General features: G+C 47.1%; 1 protein-coding gene across 1 annotated transcript; it reads left to right on the top strand.

Annotated features, from left to right (window-relative positions):
- Positions 1–4,436: 4,436 nt before the first annotated feature.
- LOC115592679 (uncharacterized) lies at positions 4,437–20,497 on the top strand. The gene is made up of 2 exons (XM_030435721.1): positions 4,437–4,506; positions 18,123–20,497. The coding sequence occupies exon 2, from the start codon at positions 18,139–18,141 to the stop codon at positions 19,744–19,746; it is 1,608 nt and encodes a 535-aa protein (XP_030291581.1). The 5' UTR covers positions 4,437–4,506; positions 18,123–18,138; the 3' UTR covers positions 19,747–20,497.
- Positions 20,498–21,699: the final 1,202 nt, after the last annotated feature.

The following is a 21,699-nucleotide window of genomic DNA, read 5'->3' as shown; positions in this document are numbered from 1 at the left end:
TAACCTCCGGCCTGAACCTTGCGGCCTAGATTCAGACCTGCTGAAGTTCAGTGAATGTTTCCTGCCTCCAGGACTGCTGCGAGCCATTTTGCTGCCATAAGCTTAAATTCCTTTATTTCTGCCGTTGAGAGTCGTTTATGTGCTTCGAGTTTTGTTTGTTATTGCACTTTCTTGGTTTGTTGAAGTTGATTGTAGTCTGTCTGGTTGGGTATGTGTGGATTGTGTGAGCGTGTGCATGTGTTGGCTCTAAGCTCTGACATGCATCAAAATAAATCAAATAAACTGAAAATTACAAATAAACAAATCGTACTGTAAAGAAGGATTGGCTGACTATGGCCATCCTGAAATACTGTTGCTGGTGCAGGAAGATTGAGCCACCATAAATGATCTGTTAGAATCAACGTTCAGGAGTTCAGATGCTGTGCAATTGTTTTATTGTAGAATGAACAACAGTTAATTTGGTGTGGTTTCCTAGAAAGGAATAAACAGAAATAATTAGTTACAAACTCAGACTGGTGACTGTACAAAGGAAATTCATAATGGTAAATTATATTTGATTTAAGCAAAGGGCTCTTAGCACCACCATAAGTGCATCATAAGTGAAAGTCAACCATAATTATCATTAATAGAGCACTCAGTGGACCAATCTCCTAACATATGTGATCAGCAACCAAACAGTATCTCCCACAATGTGTACAAACCTAAAGTAACATCACATCAACGAACACAAAGTCATGACAATACCTACATGAGCATGTACGCACACATTACTGAGGGACAAAGACTGGCTGTGTGGGAGAAGGTCAGGTATACAGGGGGATAACAGGTGGCTTGATTAGATTAGGCTAATATCACTTAATCAATTGATATCCAAAATAATGTTCTATAGCGTGTCAGTAAGTGTTGAGTATCGAAACAAAACAGAGCAGAGCAGTGAAAGACTGTGTGCTCTCAGCATCACTGTGTGGTGCACACCTGCATGCAACGAGTGACCTGATCATTAAGGCCTTTCGGTAGTACCACTGGTCAACACCAGGTGGTGACATTTCTCATGTATTTAAAGAGTAACTCAAAATCCAACATTACTTATCTATCAACTATTTGATAAATCTAATCTAATCTAATCTTGAAGCATAATAGAATGAGTTGCAATATTGCACACAATTCAACAATAATGTTGCTTTATATGATTCATAATGACAATTTATATTTATATCTTACCTACAATGAGAGCAAAATGATACACATTACACAAGACTACATTTCTGAATGTTAAACATTATTATTTTACCTTTTAATTGAATACAACTTAAATATGGTTATGAGAGCATTTTGCCTACTACAAAACATTTCTCTATTTGATTTGATTTAGATGTGGAGGGTACCGACCTGGAGCTGGGAAGCTGACCACCAGCAAGGTCCCGTTAATTATGATGGCCTACCAGCATAGTGTTGCTGGTGATGTTGCTGAGGAAGCTGGTTCCATACTGGTGCTGCACCAGCATACCAGCACCAGCACAGGTGTTCCCTGGTGCTGGTATACCTGAGCCTGAGTTCTGTTCAATCAGCATCTTGATCTGCCACCTGTCAGCTGGATGGATTATTTTATTGGATTTTAACAAATGTGTGCTCAACATCTGAAAGAAGAAATTATTTTGCGTACATACAAAAGAAAAACTTTATAAAATAGTTAACTGAAACTTGGAATGGAATGGAAGCAACAAACAAAGTGTTTTATATTTCTGTATATTTGTGCAGTATTTACAGTTTGTTTCCTCAAATGAGCCCAAAATCTCGCAGGTTTGAAGCTTGTATTCAGTAAACGTGGTGTTCTGTGACGAGCTCACTGACTCTGTGCCTGTATTCACTCCTCATACTGCAATATGAGACAAGTTGTTGACACATGCTGGTCACCAGCATACCAGCAGCAAAACACAACATATGCTGGGTTTTCCAGCAGGGTTGTGATATATATATATATGCAAGTGTACAATATTTCTATACTGAAATAATATCGGCATTGTAATTATTATGACTATGATGATTTTTCATTATGATGTTTTTGGTGCCCTATGCACAGCGTGATGTGTGTGGTGGGAGCGGCGCCGCCTGTATTAGAATTCAAATCTGCACCGACCGGTTCGACCGTCACTGACTCAGCTGCATATACATGATGTTTATAACACACCAACACTGGACTGATTCACTGAGGACTTTGTGTTTCTCACTGACGGCGTTCAGCAGATAAACAGTCAGATGTTTCCTCAGCAGCTGCTGGAGACCAGAAACAGCCACCAGAGACAGAAGAAGACTGGACCTCATGAGAAGGCTCAGAGACACATCAGCTCTCAGAACCACAGCTCAGGTTGAACAATGTGGAGAGACCTGCTGATCAGGATTTCTTTCTGATCAAATTCTTTTCAACAAAGCAAAACATTTGATTCATCTGCAGTCAAGCAGATTAAAGCCCACACCTGTCTGCCACACCTGAGCTGGAGATGATTTCATGTTCCCAGACGATTTGTTTCTCTTCTTGTTCTTATAAACCTCAGAGACTCTGATGGTCAGAGGCGTTACAACGTTGAAGTTGAAGGATTTTCGTCACAGTGACATGGAAATGTTTAAGATAAGTGTAAGCAGCCTCTCTGATCATAAAGTCTGGGTGTTTAATGGGGTCAACGTGTCTTACAGTCTAAATAACAGCAGGAAACAGACCTCAGACCAGCTCTGTGTTGGTCTGTGTCACTGTGACCTGATGCCGCCTCACTTTAAGACCAACCAGGTGAGCACAGGTACATTTGCTATGTACACAATGTGGGCATGAAAAAGACATCTGTGTCAGTCTGAATCCAACAAGCTGTGTGCTGCATGACAGAGTCCTTTAATTCAACATGTTACACAGACCTCAGTTTCACCTCTGCTGTCTAACGTTTGTGCAGCGTTATTCCAACGTAGCATCGAGACTTGACCTGATGTCATCTGGAGTGAAAACACCAAACATGGTATTTCTGATTCACTTTAACAGAAGTTACACTGTCAGGAGTTTTTACTGCTGTGACAAACTAAAGAGACTTTATTCAGACACAAAAGAGCGTAAATATGATGTTCCAACACTTATTGCAGCTTCTCTCCTAACAGTTGTCTGTTATCACTATAATGACTCTGCAGAACAGTTTGGGCTCGTTTGCCTTCACCTACACATTCTTTATTCAGTTAATCCTCTGGTGTCTGCGGTAATCAGGTGGGAGCATCAAAAAGAAAACTGAAAGTAGGTGAAGCTGACAGAGGGAGGTGACAGAGGGAGGTGAAGCTGACAGAGGGAGGTGACAGAGGGAGGTGACAGAGGGAGGTGACAGAGGGAGGTGACAGAGGGAGGTGAAGCTGACAGAGGGAGGTGGCATTCTGTCTCCTCGACATCACAGAGCTTCCTGAAGTCATCAACAGGTAAAAGACTTTGAGACACGACAGACGAAATACTTTCAAATGTAACGATCAGGACTTTAACCAACGTCCAAAGATTCACTTTGCATATAACTCACATGTATACATGCAGTTTATAGTGGTTGTAATCTTTTTTTAATGAAATATTTGTCACTTGATATTCAGATACAGGATACAATAGACTGATATTCTCGTGCATACAAACAATATGAGAGACAAACTCAAGTCATCAGTCAGTGTGATGGCTGTAAACACAAATACTGTGGAGCCACTAGTGCTGATGGACTGTGACTGTCCTCCTGCTGCTAAAGGACGACATGGATGGAAGAATTGAAAACAACACTTACAACTTGTTTTCTGTGACAGAAATACAAACTTTCCTGTTCTTCCTCTCGGTTGCTGTGATTTATTGTTGAATGTAGAAACCCACAGATGTGACGGCTGATAGTACTCAGTATTCCACCCACGACACGTATGACATTTTCCTCACCCAGAGAAATATGACAGTCATGTTGAATAACCTGTTAACACATCCTGTGATAGATGCATCTTGTGTTTAGAGTGCAAAGAGAAACTAAACTCACCTGGAGGAACATGTTATTCACACAAGCAGTAAACTAAAGCCTCCTGTGGTCAAAATGAGTATTACAGAAACAAACACAGAACATTTAGCCTCAACTTTCCTCTTTAAAAATGTTCACTAGGTTTCAGTTTTTCTTTTTGCAACCTGCTCAAGACATAAAAATAAGAAATAAGTAAATGTTTTTTATGAGGAGACAGTAACAAGATGTATAAGTTCCTATACAATCTATCAAAGAGACACAATATATAAGATGTCGGTCCTAAAGACAGCTGGTGAAGATATCCTGCTGCTGCTCAGGACGCTCCTGCTCTGTGAATTTCTGTTAATGATCTTTAATGAGAGCAACATCCCAAAAATGACTCAATCCTTCTTTTATTGATAGAGGTTCTGGGGAGGACCATGAATGTGTTTCCATATTTAAGGACCTTCCTTCCCGGTCGGCGCCTGGAACCCAAACAACCAGGCATTGCCACGGCAACAAAGTGAGTGTCATTAACACAATTAACCTTAAAATATATAAAATGTGACGTCTTTGCATTTAAATGTTCACTGGACCTTCTATATGTTGTTGAGGTGTGTGTGTACTTACATTAATGTTCAAGCCAAAGAAATCAAGTTTCCTGAAAGTAACGGTGAGTTTCAACCAGTGACGGACTGGGAACAAAAAACGTCTCTGGCATTTTCACCCACCAGCGGCCCACGGAAGGGGGGTGCGCGCGCCCACGCGCACGCGCAATTTTTGACGCACATAAAGAACAGGCACTTTTGATAGCTCCGGTGATAGAAAACGTAAATTCCCAAGCTATAAACAACTACACCCCAATACATCAAACACATTAATAAATCATCAGAGCAGCCGCTCCATAATACAAACGTGTCTTACCGTCACGCAGTCATCCATGTCTACCTCTTCATCCTCCTCTTGCTCATATTCCTCACTGTCTTTCTCCCTGGTGAGCTGGTGCTAGCAGTATTAGCACTAGTGCTAGCTGAAGCTGCACTTGATTTTAAAAAACAAATCAGTCGGTTTGCAGCATTTTTCACCGTCAACCAACAGTGCTCTCTGAGATTTCTCTCTTTTTCTCCGCTCCACCTTGTGTCGCTTGATACCTCGATTCTTTTTTTTGCTCGCTTAAACTCAGTCAACTTCCAACTTCCAACAACCACACTCAGACGGTCCACTCGATTCAGGCTTGAAATTCCCAGAAGGCATTGCTTCATTTTAACTTTTGCAAACAACTTTTCAAATAAAAAATGCGGGTAGATTTGTTTTATTTCAAACCATGCACGTTTTTGAACATCTGAATGAGACATTTCGCTACAAAACAATGCAGAGTGATATAAAAGTTTGTGCCTGTAGAAGGTAACCATGACTGTGATACAGAGACTCGTATGTGGCATGTAAGTATTGATTGGATCATGGCAAAACTCACCTTCTAGAATTTGGAGAAATATGGCTTATAAACTAGAATGATGCTTAAAATAATTATAAGAAACGATCTTGAAACAGTTCTGAAAATATTCCGCCGCTATCAGCTCCGCTTTATATTTTATTATTTTTATTTGTTAACTTATTGATTTGCGGCCGCGGCCGCCTATTGATGCAGCCACCGCTTTATGTTTATTCATTTAATTATTTATTTATTTATTTGTGATGCGGCCGCAGTGGCATTTGCCCACATTGCCCAATGGCCAGTCCGTCCCTGGTTTCATCTGTTGATGTAACTTCAGGAGAGTCAGAGAGAGAAGAACCTAAAACATTACCTCATCTGAGTCACAAACACAGATTTATATCAGCAGTGCTGGATGTTTAACAGTCAAGACAACAATTATATGTGGTGTGTTTAAAACTAAATTAAAACAAAGTGCAGTTCGACATAAAAGCCAGATATGTTACACTTTCACAGTAGCTTTAGGGTCTCATGATGATTCTGTCGTGTCTCTGATTTCATGCCTTTGTGTTGTGTCTTATGTTTTGATTGTCCATGCCTTCCTGTATTCTCCTCTATGATCTTCCCTCTGTCTTCTCCCCTTCCTCCTCGCATGTTTGTCTCCCTGTGTCTGTCAGTGTTACCTCCCCTGTGCTTCCCCCCTCGTTACCTCCCCTGGCCTCCCCCCTCCTCACCTGCTCCTTGTCTCCTCATCAGTGTGTCTCTGTATTTAAGTCTTTGTTTTCCCGTCACTTCCTGTCAGGTCGTTGCTTCTGTCTGCATCATGTCCTTCCAGAGTGCCTTCTGTTTCCAGTCTCCCCATGGTATGGGCTCTTTGGATTTTGATTCTTGCATCATGCTTTTTTGATTTAAACCTTTTGTTTGCACTTTGTCTAGCATTTTTAGCCGTGATTGCTACTTTGCTTTTGATCTCCCTTCATCTGTTTTTTGGCACCTGGCTCCCTTGGTTTTTGTATCGTTCAGCTTTGAGAATAAGGTCCTGTACACACAGACGAAAACAATCTTTTTTTCCTCAGTCTTCCTCGGCATCGTTTCAAGAATATTTGTGTCCAGACGGGGTAACTGAAAATGATTGAAAACGCTGTAGTTATATTCCAGCCTATAGGTAAAATTCACCAAAGACGGAGAAGAAGGGATGGAGCATAAAGCTTGCACGCGGTAAACAAACAGACAGTAGACGGAGAAACCAGACACAAGAAGAAAAAGGCGAAAATGGCGAGTGCCAGTAAACCAGAATGGTTTATGTGGACCATTAATCAGGTCAAACTGTTGCTGTAACTCGCACTCGACTACAAGGAGAGTAAGTTGTTGGATTGTATGGATGTAGCATCCGTACAATCCAAATCCAAGGTCTGTGTCTGCGGTCGAAAGAGGGACCCTGATGGGTCTGCTTCTCCGTCTGGCCTGAACCTCTCAAACTGCTTTGCATCCCTGTCGGCTGACAACCCGGCTCATCCAGATGACCCCTGCCACTTCCCTTCGCCCGATGACGACAACACCTGCTGCTCCCTCCTGCCCGGCAGTGACACCAGCTGACCAAGATAACCCTCCTCGCCTGGGTCTGAACCAGCGGCTCCCATCCAGATACAAAACCTCCTCCTCGTGGCGCCGGATCCTGAGAGATGCCGTAACGCGGTGCTCTGGTGCTCTTTCTCACACCAAGCCGGCTATTGATGCCATCCCGAGGGACGAAGCTACAACATCGCCACAGCACTCCCCTGCTCGGACACAGAGTTCTGAAAGCTCACAGCCATCGTCTCCTCGTCCTCTCTTCACTCCTACCACACTCATCATTGGAGACTCGATCACAAGGAAGATTCCCTTTTTCAACGCAGCCACACACTGCTTTCCTGAAACGACGGTGCCAGTTATCCTCGATAAGCTTCCCGTCCTACTATGCTCTCTTCCATCATCTATTAACTGGGTAATAGTTCATGTCGGATCCAACGACACGGCTCGTCTGCAGTCTGAATGGACAAAAAGGACTTTAATGCCCTCTTCAGCCTAAACAGCTGTGGAAAAGATGTCCGGCCATGGAGATGGGCGTTTCTCCAGAATCCTCAGTCTTAACACCTGGTTTCAGTCCACCTTCAGAATCCACAACATTGGTTTCATCGACAACTTCAGCCTGTTCTGGAACCGTCCTTCCCTTTTCCGTACCGACGGACTTCACCTGAACAGTCCCGGTAGCACAATATTAGCAGCTAACATCCAGCATGCTATCCAAACCGCTGCTCCCCGTGATTGACAGCTAACCTGCCCCGCCCCCCATCTGGAGCCTTCTTCTTCTTCTTCTTCTTCTTCTTCTTCTTCTTCTTCTTCTGTGGTAGAGGTTTGTTGGTGAAGAGCAAGAAGGAATTTCAAAACTATTTGAGTTTATCTTTTCTTACTGAGTCTTTATTGTATGATCATTGTTTTGTTATATCAGTTAGTTCATTGTTTAAAGTCCATTTAGTGGTTTTTGTGTGTTTTGTCGTGTCTCGTGGCGGGGATGGCGTCCGCTGAGACGCCACCTGTGTCACTGAGACAGGGAGTGAGGCTGGTGCCACCACACAGCTCCACCGTAGAGCAGGTGTTGTTGGCTGTGGGAGAGCAGATAGGCCACGGAAACATCCTTTATGCCTCCCGCATGAATAAAGCGCTCGTGGTGTTTTTGAAGGACCAGAGCTGTGTAAGTGAACTCATCGAGAGTGGTTTAACTTTAGATGAGGAGTTCTTTCCAGTTTCCCCGCTGGCTGTGCACTCTACACGGATAACCGTGTCCGGCGTTCCTCCTTTCATCCCGAACGAAGCGCTGGAACGAGAGCTGAAGCGGTTCTGTAAGTTTGCGAGTGGTTTTCGTACTGTTGCTTTGGGATGTAAAGATGTGAAATTAACAGCCGAGTGTTTCAAGAGATGAAGCAGGGAAGGAGAAGGTAAATGTTGTGAGTGTAGAGAAGGAAAGTAGGGCCGAACAGGCTAGGGCTAATACACCTGGGGAGGTGGAGCATAGCGCAACAGAGCAGGTGAAGCAGGACAGGTGGAGGCTGGTACAGCAGGACAGGTGGAGGCTGGTACAGCAGGACAGGTGGAGGCTGGTACAGCAGGACAGGTGGAGGCTGGTACAGCAGGACAGGTGGAGGCTGGTACAGCAGGACAGGTGGAGGCTGTTGATATGGAGCAGATAGAGCTGCAGTCTGGTGCTGGGCAGCAGACAGAGCTGGTACAGGCAGCTACAGATAACAGTCAGGTGATGGAAATGGACTCAGATGGTGAGGTCGACTCTGACAGTGTGTCTGTGGCAGACAGTGTCTCTCAGAACACAGACTTGTGTTCTCTTAAAGAGGTAAATGATTTCCTGGATGATTCCTTTGGCAGGTCAGTGGAAATAAGTGAGTATTTCCCTGACATTAAAAAGTTTATTCAGATGGTGAGCACTCTTCAGAAGGTTGTGGGGACAGACCTGTTGGATGAGAAGAGACCTTACCGTCCGAGAAAACATGTCACTGTTCTGAAAAAAGGTCTTAAAGGGACCAAAAAAACAAGGAAAATGAGACATTTGGAATTGTTGCACTGATGTCACTTTAGACAGGACAGGACAGGAGCTCCATCCTCAGTCGTCCTCTTTCCTGTCTCAGCTGCTAAATGAGACTAGTTTAGTGGATGTGTGGAGGATGAAACATCCTTCAGCTAAACAGTTCACTTGGGTGAAAATGTCAGATGGTAGGGTTAGTGCAGCCAGGTTAGACAGACTTTACGTGTCTGCTTCCTTTACAACTCGCACAGCCAACTGTCAAATCCTCCCTGCATCATTTGATTTTAGTAGATTTGTTTTTTTCTACTGGGAAACCTAGGTCCTTCTGGCATTTTAATGTTAAACTTTTATGTGATTTAAATTTCTGTGAAAACTTTCAATTGTTTTGGGCTAATTGGAGATCCAAGAAAGAGTCTTTTCCCTCCTTGAGTCAGTGGTTGGAGGCTGGAAAGGGTCAAATCAGGGTATTCTGTCAACCGTACACGTCCTACTCTACTAGAGATATTAGAGGGGCGATGGAGCAGTTGGAGTCAGAAATCAGGGAGTTAGAGAGCATGTCTGCTGAAAACACCGAACAGTTACTCCTAAAAAGGCAGCAGCTGAACTTGTTCCTTCAAGGGAAAGCTAAAGGAGCTCTGGTCCGAGCACGCTTCACCACTATAAGAGACATAGATGCACCAACCTCCTTCTTCTTCAACCTGGAGAGGTCTGTGGGCCAAAGGAAGCAGATGGTGTGTCTCTGTCTGCCTGATGGGAATTTGATCTCTGAAGCTGCTGAGATGAGGAGGCATGCAGTGTCCTTCTACTCAGACCTGTTCAAGGCAGAAGAGTGTGATGTGGATGCTACTAATGAACTTCTTCAAGGTCTTCCGCAGCTGAGTTCAGGAGAACGAGACACCCTGAGCTCTGACATCTGTTTAGAGGAGCTGACCTCTGCAGTGACACACGTGGCCTCAGGAAAGGCTCCAGGCATGGACAGCTTACCTGCAGACTTTTTAAAACATTTTTGGAGTTTTCTTGGACAGGACCTGCTGGACGTTTTTAAGGAATCTTTTGAGAAAGGAACTCTTCCAGCATCCTGTAGGCGCGCTGTGATCTCCTTGTTACCCAAGAAGGGAGATCTGACCCTGTTAAAGAACTGGAGACCTGTCGCTCTCTTATGTACAGACTATAAAATCTTGTCGAAGGTTTTAGCTAACAGACTGAAGGTTTACATTTAATTTTTTATTGGTACTGATCAATCGTATAGCGTCCCTGATAGATCAATACAGGACAATTTGTTTTTAATGAGAGACATTTTTGAAGTTTGCAAACTTTACAACATTAATGTGGGTATAATTTCTATTGATCAGGAGAAGGCGTTCGATCGTGTTGATCAATCTTTTCTTTTTGCCCCACTGCATGCGTTTGGTGTTGGGGAGCACTTTTTGTCCTGGATGAAGTTGTTGTATAATGATACATGTTGTGTTGTAAAGGTTGGGGGAGGGTTGAGCAGACCTGTACCAGTAGAAAGAGGGATCAGGCAGGGCTGCCCCATCTCAGGCTAATTATACAGTGTGGCCATGGAACCAATTTTGTGTAGGCTTAGGAGCCGACTGAGAGGCCTGGTTCTACCTGAACTGGCTCACAGCCCCCCCGTGGTCATATTAGCTTATGCTGATGATGTAAATGTCTTTCACTGCATGAAAAGTGGGATTTTCGGCCCCGTAAACACCAGTAAATCTCCCTAATTTTCGGCAGTTAACGACAATTTTCAGGCTGTGAACGTGGCGTTTGTCTGTGCCGAAAATTGTCAGAAACGAACCATGACGTCAGTGGAGCTCCCGGAGGTGCGAACGGCTCTAATTTGCATATGAATAGCAGCGAAACCACGCCTTGCCAGAGAACGTGTGGCCTGGCTGAATAAATCATACATTTACATATATATATATATATATGTAAATGTATGATTTATTCATTTATATTTATGATATCAATGACATGAATTAATTTACTGAGGAAAGGAACATTTACCAGGAAGGAGTTGAACCGGCACCTTATCGTGGTGGAGGGGTTTGAGCACCCGAATGATCCTAGGAGCTATGTTGTCCGGGGCTTAATGCCCCTGGTAGGGTCTCCCAAGGCAAACAGGTCCTAGGTGACGGGTCAGACTAAGATCGGTTCACTCGCCCCTGATGAATATAACAAGACCAAGGACGTGCACGTCGCCCGGATCGGCGTCACCGGGGCCCCACCCTGGAGCCAGGCCTGGGGTTGGGGCTCGCAGGCGAGCGCCTGGTGGCCGGGTCTCTGCCCACGGGACCCGGCCGGGCGCAGCCCGAACGAGCAACGTGGGCCCGCCCTCCCGTGGGCTCACCACTCGCGGGAGGGTTCAGAAGGGGCCGGTGCAGAGGGATATGGGTGGCGGTCGTGGGCGGGGGCCCCGGCGGCCCAATCCCCGGATGGTGACTCTAGCCATGGGGACATGGAATGTCACCTCACTGGGGGGGAAAGAGCCTGAGCTGGTGCGGGAGGTTGAGCGGTACCGGCTAGAAATAGTCGGGCTCACCTCCACGCACAGCCTGGGCTCTGGAACCCAACTCCTTGAGAGAGGCTGGACTCTCTTCTACTCTGGAGTTGCCCGCGGCGAGAGGCGGCGAGCTGGTGTGGGCTTGCTTATAGCCCCCCAGCTCAGCCGCCATGTGTTGGAGTTCTCCCCGGTGAACGAGAGGGTCGTTTCCCTGCGCCTTCGGGTCGGGGATAGGACTCTCACCGTTGTCTCGGCTTATGGGCCGAACAGCGGTGCAGAGTACCCGGCCTTCTTGGAGTCCCTGGGAGGGGTACTGGAGAGTGCTCCAACCGGGGACTCCGTCGTTCTCCTGGGGGACTTCAACGCCCACGTGGGCGATGACAGTGTTACCTGGAGGGGTGTGATTGGGAGGAACGGCCTCCCCGATCTGAACCCGAGTGGTGTTTTGTTACTGGACTTCTGTGCTAGTCACAGTTTGTCCATAACAAACACCATGTTCAAGCATAAGGGTGTCCATATGTGCACGTGGCACCAGGACACCCTAGGCCGGAGATCAATGATCGACTTTGTGGTCGTGTCATCTGACCTCCGGCCGTATGTCTTGGACACTCGGGTGAAGAGAGGGGCTGAGCTGTCAACTGATCACCACCTGGTGGTGAGTTGGATCCGCTGGCGGGGGAGGAAGCTGGACAGACCTGGCAGACCCAAACGTATCGTGAGGGTCTGCTGGGAACGTCTGGCAGAACCCTCTGCCAGGGAGATCTTTAACTCCCACCTCCGGGAGAGCTTTGACCAGATCCCGAGGGAGGCTGGGGACATTGAGTCCGAATGGACCATGTTCTCCACCTCCATTGTTGACGCGGCTGTCCGGAGCTGTGGCCGTAAGGTCTCCGGTGCCTGTCGCGGCGGCAATCCCCGAACCCGGTGGTGGACCCCGGAAGTAAGGGTTGCTGTCAAGCTGAAGAAGGAGTCCTACCGGGCCTGGCTGGCCCGGGGGACTCCTGAGGCAGCTGACGGGTACCGGCAGGCCAAGCGTGCGGCAGCACGGGCAGTCTCGGAAGCAAAAACTCGGGTCTGGGAAGAGTTCGGGGAGGCCATGGAGGAGGACTACCGGTCGGCCTCGAAGAAATTCTGGCAAACCATCCGGCGCCTCAGGAGGGGGAAGCAGTCCTCCACCAACACTGTTTACAGTGGAGGTGGGGAGCTGTTGACCTCGACTGGGGACATCGTCGGGCGGTGGAAGGAATACTTCGAGGATCTCCTCAATCCCGCTGACACGCCTTCCATAGAGGAAGCAGAGGCTGGGGACTCAGAGGTTGACCCATCCATCACCCAAGCCGAAGTCACTGAGGTAGTCCGTAAGCTCCTCAGTGGCAAAGCACCGGGGGTGGATGAGATCCGCCCTGAGTACCTCAAGTCTCTGGATGTTGTGGGGCTGTCTTGGCTGACACGTCTCTGCAGCATCGCGTGGCAGTCGGGGACAGTGCCTCTGGACTGGCAGACCGGGGTGGTGGTCCCCCTATTTAAAAAGGGGGACCGGAGGGTGTGTTCCAACTATCGAGGGATCACACTCCTCAGCCTCCCCGGGAAAGTCTATTCCAGGGTACTGGAGAGGAGAATTCGGCCGATAGTCGAACCTCGGATCCAGGAGGAACAATGCGGTTTTCGTCCTGGCCGTGGAACACTGGACCAGCTCTATACCCTCCGCAGGGTGCTCGAGGGTTCATGGGAGTTTGCCCAACCAGTCCACATGTGTTTTGTGGACTTGGAGAAGGCATTCGACCGTGTCCCTCGTGGCATACTGTGGGGGGTGCTCCGGGAGTACGGGGTCGGTTGCCCTCTGTTAAGGGCCGTACGGTCCCTATACTGCCGGAGCAGGAGCTTGGTTGGCATTGCCGGCAGTAAGTCAGACCTGTTCCCAGTACATGTTGGACTCCGGCAGGGCTGCCCTTTGTCACCGGTTCTGTTCATTACTTTTATGGACAGAATTTCTAGGCGCAGCCACGGGCCGGAGGGGATCTGGTTCGGGAGCCAATGGATCTCATCTCTGCTTTTCGCGGATGATGTGGTCTTGTTGGCTCCTTCGAGCCGGGACCTCCAGCATGTCCTGGGGCGGTTTGCAGCCGAGTGCGAAGCGGCTGGGATGAGAATCAGCACCTCCAAATCCGAGGCCATGGTTCTCGACCGGAAAAAGGTGGCCTGCTCCCTCCAGGTGGGAGGAGAGTTCCTGCCTCAAGTGGAGGAGTTTAAGTATCTTGGGGTCTTGTTCACGAGTGAGGGAAGGATGGAGCGTGAGATTGACAGACGGATCGGTGCAGCGGCCGCAGTAATGCGGTCTTTGTATCGGTCCGTCGTGGTGAAGAGAGAGCTGAGCCGAAAGGCGAAGCTCTCGATTTACCAGTCAATCTACGTTCCGACCCTCACCTATGGCCATGAACTTTGGGTCATGACCGAAAGAATAAGATCCCGGATACAAGCGGCCGAAATGAGTTTCCTCCGCAGGGTGGCAGGGCGCTCCCTTAGAGATAGGGTGAAGAGCTCTGTCACCCGGGAGGAGCTCAGAGTAGAGCCGCTGCTCCTCCACATCGAGAGGAGCCAGCTGAGGTGGCTCGGGCATCTGTTTCGGATGCCCCCGGGACGCCTCCCTCGGGAGGTGTTCCTGGCATGTCCCTCCGGGAGGAGACCCCGAGGAAGACCCAGGACACGCTGGTGTGACTATGTCGCCCAGCTGGCCTGGGAACGCCTTGGGGTCCTCCCGGAAGAGCTGGAGGCAGTATCCGGGGAGAGGGAAGTCTGGGTGTCCCTGCTCAGGCAGCTGCCCCCGCGACCCGGCCCCGGATAAGCGGATGAAAATGGATGGATGGATGGATGGAGTTGTTTATTCAAAGAAAGAGTTTTATTAGTGTGGCGGCACGAGGTGCGTGCTCTGGACGGCACTCAGTTAAGACGACATTTTATGCCAAACAACGCCACCCTGGGGGTTTCACCCAGGGACCTTTTTATCTTTTAAAGGACAACTTGTAAATAAAATGAGGCACTCAGGTCCGTTTTACAATGAGGCAGAGACAGCATAACTGGGTACAAAACATTTGATTTTAGTTTCAATAGTCGTAAAAGCGTATTAAGAAGTCACTCACTGGGGCAAAAATGGGGACCAATCAGGGCTGAGACTTAGTGGGGGAGATGGGTCCAAAACAAAGGGGATCCCAGGAACACCACACGTGAAGTAAATAAAAGTGAAGCAAAATCAACCTAAAAAGTGCAAAACACAAGAGGGACAGGAACACCTCCTGAGGGAGGCGTCCAGAGGCCATCCAATACAGATGCCCAAGCCACCTCAGCTGGCTCCCCTCGATGTCAGGGGGCAGCAGCTCTACTTCAAGCTTCTCCCGGGTGACATACCTCACCCTATCTCTAAGGGAGCGCCCCGCCACCCTGTGGAGGAAACTCATTTCGGCCGCTTGTATCCGGGATCTTATTCTTTTGGTCACGACCCAAAGTTCATGACCATAGGTGAGGGTCGGAACGTAGATTGACCGGTAAATCGAGAGCTTCGCCTTTCGACTCAGCTCTCTCTTCGCCACGACAGACCGATATAACGACCGCATTACTGCAGCCGCTGCACCGATCCGCCTGTCAATCTTGCGCTCCATCCTTCCCTCACTCGTGAACAAGACCACAAGATACTTAAACTCCTCCACTCGAGACAGGAGCTCTCCCCCAACCCGGATGGAGCAACCACCTTTACTTAGACTTAGAGATGATTCTCATCCCAGCCGCTTCACACTCGGCTGCAAACCACCCCAGGACATGTTGGAGGTCCTGGTTTGAAGAGCAGAGATGAGATCCAGAGGCTCCCGAACCAGACCCTCTCCAGCCCCTGGCTGCACATAGAAATTCTGAAATTCTGTCCATAACAGAACCGGTGACAAAGGGCAGCCCTGCCGGAGTCCAATATGCACTAGAAACAGACTGACTTACTGCCAGCAATGCGAACCAAGCTCCTGCTCCAGTCATACAGGGACCTTACAGCCCTTACCAGAGGGCCCCCGACCCCGTACTCCCACAGAATGCCACGAGGGACACGGTTGAACGCCTTCAGCTGGACTGGTTGGGCAAACTCCCATGATCCCTCGAGCACCCTGAGGAGGGTATAGAGCTGGTCCGGTGTTCCAAGGCCAGGATGAAAGTGGCATTGTTCCTCCTCAATTCGAGGTTCGACTATCGGCCGAATTCTCCTCTCCAGTACCCTGGAATAGACTTTCCCAGGGAGGCTGAGGAGTGTGATCCCCCGATACTTGAAACACACCCTCCGGTCCCCCCTTTTTGAATAGAGGTACCACCACCCCGATCTGCCAGTCCAGAGGCACTGTCCCTGACTGCCACCTGATGTTGCAGAGACGTGTCAGCCAAGACAGCCCCACAACATCCAGAGACTTGAGGTACTCGGTGCAGATCTCATCCCCCACCCGGTTCTTCGCCACTGAGGAGCTTCCGGACTATCTTAATGACTTCAGCTTGACTGATGAATGAGTCAACCTCTGAGTCCCCAGTCTCTGCTTCCTCTATGGAAGTGTGTCAGTGGGATTGAGGAGATCCTCGAAGTATTCCTTCCACTGCCAAACAATGTCCCTAGTCGATGTTAACTGTTGATGTAAGATGTTAACAGCTCAGCTCAGGTGTCCCCTGAGCCAACCAGGCTCGATAGGGCTCCTTCTTCAGCTTGATAGCATCCCTTACTTCCGGGGACCACCACCAGGTACGGGTGTCACGACAGGCACCGGAGACCTTACGGCCACAGCTCCGGACAGCCGTATCAACAATGGAAATGGAGAACATGGTCCACTCGGCCTCAATGTCCCCAGCCTCCCTCGGGATCTGGTCAAAGCTCTCCCTGAGGTGGGAGTTAAAGATCTCCCTGACAGAGGGTTCCGCCAGATGCTCCCAGCAGACCCTCAGAATGTGTTTGGGTCTGCCAGGTCTGTTCAGCTTCCTCCCCTGCCAGTGGATCCAACTCACCACCAGGTGGTGATCAGCTGACAGCTCAGCACCTCTCTTCACCCGAGTGTCCAAGACATACGGCTGGAGGTCAAGTTGACATGACCACTAAGTCGATCATTGACCTCCGGCCTAGGGTGTCCTGGTGCCACGTGCACTGATGGACACCCTTATGCTTTAACATGCTGTTTGTTATGGACAAACTGTGACTAGCACAGAAGCCCAGCAACAGAACATCATTCGAGTTCAGATCTGGGAGGCCGTTCCTCCCAATCACACCCCTCCAGGTAACGCTGTCGTTGCCTATGTGAGCGTTAAAGTCCTCCAGTAGAATGACAGAGTCCGTGGTTGGAGCACTTTTCAGGACCCCTCCCAGGGCCTCCAAGAAGGCCGGGTACTCTGAGAGACCTATCCCCAACCCGAAGGCGCAGGGAAGCGACCCTCCCGTTCACCGGGAAAACTCCAACACAGGCTGCTGAGCTGGGGAGCTATAAGCAAGCCCACACCAGCTCCCTGCCTCTCATCATGGGCAACTCTAGAGTAGAAGAGAGTCCAGCCTCTCTTAAGGAGTTGGGTTCCAGAGCCCAGACTGTGTGTGGAGGTGAGCCCAACTATGTCTAGCCGGTACTGCTCAACTCACCGCACTAGCTCAGCTCTTTCTCCCCCAGCAAGGTGACGCTCCATGTCCCCATGGCCAGAGTCACCCGCCCATGACTGCCACCCAAATCACACCGCACCGGCCCCTTCTGAACCCTACTGCAGGTGGTGAGCCTACTTGAGGGCGGGCCCACGCTGCTTGTTCGGGCTGCACCCGGCTGCGTCCCGCAGGCAAAGACCCGGCCACCAGGCACTCAGCTGCGAGCCCCAACATCAGGCCTAACTCCAGGGTGGGGCCTTAGTGACGCCATTCCGGGCGACCTACACTTCCTCAATTTTAACTTCCTCATTAGGGGCTTTGGAACTGCTCTTTGTATGACTCATCACCTAGGACCTGTTTGCCTTGGGAGACCCTACCAGGAGCATCAAGCCCTGGACAATGTAGCTCATTGGATCATTGAGGTGCTCAAACCCCTCCACCACGATAAGGTGGCAGTTCAAAGAGGGGTGAATTGAATTGAAATATATATTAATATATAATACATAAATATATGGAAAAAAAGTTGTAACAGCATTCAGTTGCAGCTGCAGCAGTTTGCAGCCTCTCACACTTTTTATCTGGAAATGCACGTTCTAGTTGAGATGTTGGTGTTTTAAGCTAAATATTTAGTTACTTTTTAACATTCTGTACATCTCTTTGAACAACGTGTGTTTGACTTTAGAGTAGTTGTAATCTCTTCTCAGAATCAGAGTTTCGTAACAACAGTAGGACTACCTCCAAACACGGGTCAGCCCACACGCCCCAGAGAGAGCACTGCACTCTTCTACATCAGCGGGCCGGCTGGTATCGCCATCACTGAGAGTAAACAAAGCTGCTCAGCGAAGTCACATGTCTTCTCTAAATGTTAATTTAAATGTTCCCAATTTGTTGTGGCTTCAATGAAATGACATTGACATGCTAAAGATGTTTTAGGAGGGAAGGTTTAAATCTATACCTGATATTTAAACGTCTGTGATCTTCTTCCACAGCACAACTGACGCCTCAATGAAATATGAGGACATCGTTTCTAAAAGTGTTCTGATTCAATCAGGATCTCCTGCTGTCTACCAGTTGAGACCAAAGAAAGAGAAGATTGGAACTCTGAGAAGAATGACTCTAGGTGAAAAAGATCTGAACAAGTCAAACAGAACCATCTTACTGTTGGGAGAAACACGAGCAGGAAAATCTACTCTGATCAACGCTCTGGTTAACTACACCATGGGAGTAGAGTGGGAGGACGATGTCTGGTTTCAGATTGTCAAGCCGGAGAAGGAGAGAACAAGTCAGTTGGAGAGTCAGACATCAGATGTGATCGTGTACCAGATCTTTGGATTTGAAGGTAAAACTCTGCCCTACTCTCTGACCATCATCGATACTCCTGGATACGGAGATACCAGAGGGATTGAACAAGATGCTGAAGTCAGTAAAAGATTATTAGACTGGTTCCGCTCAGAAGATGGAGTTCATGAGATTAATGCAGTGGGTCTGGTGCTGAAAGCAACTGAGAATCGTCTGGATGAGCGACTGATGTACATCTTTGATTCAGTGGTGTCTCTGTTTGGTAAAAACATGGAGCAGAACATCGTCGCCCTCATCACACACTCAAGTGGTCTGAGACCTGAAAACACCCTGAAAGCTCTCGAGGCTGCAAACATTAAATGTGCCAAAGATGAAAAGAATCAGCCGGTTCACTTCCTGTTTGATAACTGCCAGAGCGAACAGAAAACACAGACAAATCAGGACCATTTGAAGAGCTCATGGGACTTAACAACAGATGAAATGGGTCAGTTCACTGACTTTCTGGATGAAGCTGCCCCTCAGAAGCTGATGAAAACTGTTGAAGTGCTGAACACACGAATCAGACTGACGGCCTGCATCCAAAACCTGCAGGAGAGGATCGAGCTGACGGAACTGAAACAGAGAGAAATCCAACAGACTCACGATGGTCTGAAGAAACATGAAGAGGAGATCAAGAACAATGAGAACTTCACTGTAGAAGTTGATGAGGTCTACAAAGTTCAAGAAGATATCAGTGAGAGGAGGTGGTGGGCGTTGGGGTTAAATTATGGAGGAGCTGTCTGCTGTACAGTCTGTGAGGAGAACTGTCACCATCCCTGCACAATGGCCTGGTATCCAGAACACTGTGAGGTCATTAAAGATGGCCGCTGCACTTCATGTAGAGGGAAGTGTCCTGTGTCAGATCATGTGAAGGAAAAGAAAATCTATGTGACCAAGACAAGAAAAGTTACAAAGACTATAGATTATATGAAAAATAAGTATGAAGAGTACAAGACAGAGCGTGAGAGCAAGTTGGGCCTTCTGGAGAATCTGGAGAAGGAAATGAAAGAACTTCAGAAAGAGAGAGATCGGATGTTGGATGAATCCTTCCAACAGGTTGTCAAACTGGAGCAGATCGCCCTGAATGTGGATTCACTGTCCTCTCTGGTCCACTTGGACTTCCTGATTGAGAAGATGGAGGAGAAAGGAGACAAAAAGAAGGTGAAGACACTGGAAGACATAAAGAGTCAAGCAGAAAAAGATGGAAGACTTGCTGCAGTGTTGCGATACAGGTTTGGTAAAATCACAGCAGCAGTTGGTAAAGTGATGAAGTGAGTGACATCATGACTGTAAGCAGACAGCTGTGTAGAAAACCAGCTGCACACTGCTGACAACAAGTTTAAACAGCACATTGATTTTTGTCAATCTGTTTTTATTAAGTCGCTTTAACTCACTACATGAGACATTAACATGTAATCACTTCTTTAATGTGTACTTGATGGAGACAGCGCCCTCTGTGGTCTGTAACCTGTTTGTTCTTGTAGATAGATTCAGTAATCAATAGTTACTTCACTGTCAGATGAGCATCAGTGAGAGCTGAGTCATCATGTTCTGGTGCTGAGAACAGTTCTGGACTGAAGACGCCTCCTGGTGGTTAATGTCGGGTACAACAGCTCCCTGTCCTGTATCACAAACTGAACTCAGTCAGATCCACAATTATTATTTTGTGAGGAGAAATTCTTCTTATAATCATGTTTCTCTCCAATATAATCAGGCTTTTGCTCACATGTTTATGCTCTTGCTGGTCTGAATAGATGTGTCTTATATATCCACCATGATATTATAATGTTGTAGAAGTTGTTGTGAAACTAAATAGAAGTAAAGTCATTGTAAAGGAGTTTAGCCTGGAGGGGGTTAAACCTCTTCCTGTGTGTTGTGACGGTGTTAATAACAGCAGGATGTATGTGTGGAGGAGTTTAAGGTGCAGCTGCTGGATGTTTGACACTTTGTCACATTTGGATGAGAGAAGAACAAAGTGTCTTTAGACAAGAACATGTAACCACCAAGTAAAGAAAGGTCAATAACAGCTGGAGTGAAATCATTTGCATCCTGTTGTTGCTTATTATTACAGTAGTTCTGATGCTTTTTATAATAATGTTAGGAAACAAAAAACACTTGACAGAATAAATTGCTGAACTATAAAAACAACAGTCACGTATCAGAGACCTGATATGATAAATATTGATGATATTTTATATAAGATATTTTTGACAGAAAATTCAAACTATATTTCCACTATTAACAATGAACCTTTATACTCAATAAAGATTTATTTCAAACAGCTCTGTCTGATTCTGTTTATCTGAGATTGATGATCAGATTGAGCTTCACTTCATGTGTAAAAGTAACGTTCACACAACATGTATGAAACATTATGAAGCCCTCATTAGAAGGGCACCACCTCCATCAGGTGATTGATCAACTGATTAATTAGCAGGAAATTAATCACATCAAATGAATCAGTCTGATATCTAAATTTCACCTCATGAGGAGTAAATATGACATTTGAACTTTCAACACATTATATGTGAATAACTCCAGAAGAAGAGGCAACATATAAGAAACCTAGTTTTTCTTGTGTTGGGTGAAGAGTATTTTATAATATTCAAATACAAGACAATCATGACTCCAGGAAACGAGGTGCACCAAGCTGTCGCTAATTCAGTCAAATACAAAGACCTGCTATAGTCTGCTTTCATGAGGGTTGATGTTGTGATTTCTGTCATCATCTCTTCATGTTATGAAACATATTCATACATGAGGGAGTTGAGAAGGTAAAACATCTCTCACAAGGTAACTTTAACTCCAACAGACTGACCTGTGATTTACTTCAGTACCTGCTGTACCACTGAAGACTGCACGGTCCCAGTTCCTCTCTGCAGACCTGTTTCAGAGCAGGAACACAGTGTTAAAAAGAACATGTCATTATAACGACAGACAAACTGTATGAAACTCATGCTCAGGATCAGACAGTGTTTGTGGAGACGTGTGGCTGAGGAGGTAGATGGCTCCTCATCCCGGCTGGTGGCAGAGGGCTCCAAAATATTTAAAAAGTGCCCTGCATTCGCATTAAAATACAACATGAATGATCAATGCAGGAATAGCACAATTAAATAAACATGTTATTAAGCATAATGTATCCAACTTTTAGAGTAGGAAACAAATAACACAACCTTAATGGCTAATTATATACATGACACACTCCAAGTGACTCCACGCAGTCGCCGT

Source organism: Sparus aurata, chromosome 12, assembly GCF_900880675.1.
Source record: "Sparus aurata chromosome 12, fSpaAur1.1, whole genome shotgun sequence".
Taxonomy (NCBI): Eukaryota; Metazoa; Chordata; class Actinopteri; order Spariformes; family Sparidae; genus Sparus; species Sparus aurata.
Note: the sequence above shows the minus strand (reverse complement) of the source record. Positions and strands in the feature narration are given on the sequence as shown.

Coding starts and splice junctions, on each gene's coding strand:
- LOC115592679 (XM_030435721.1), top strand. CDS start 18,139: ATGAAATATGAGGACATCGTTTCTAAAAGTGTTCTGATTCAATCAGGA.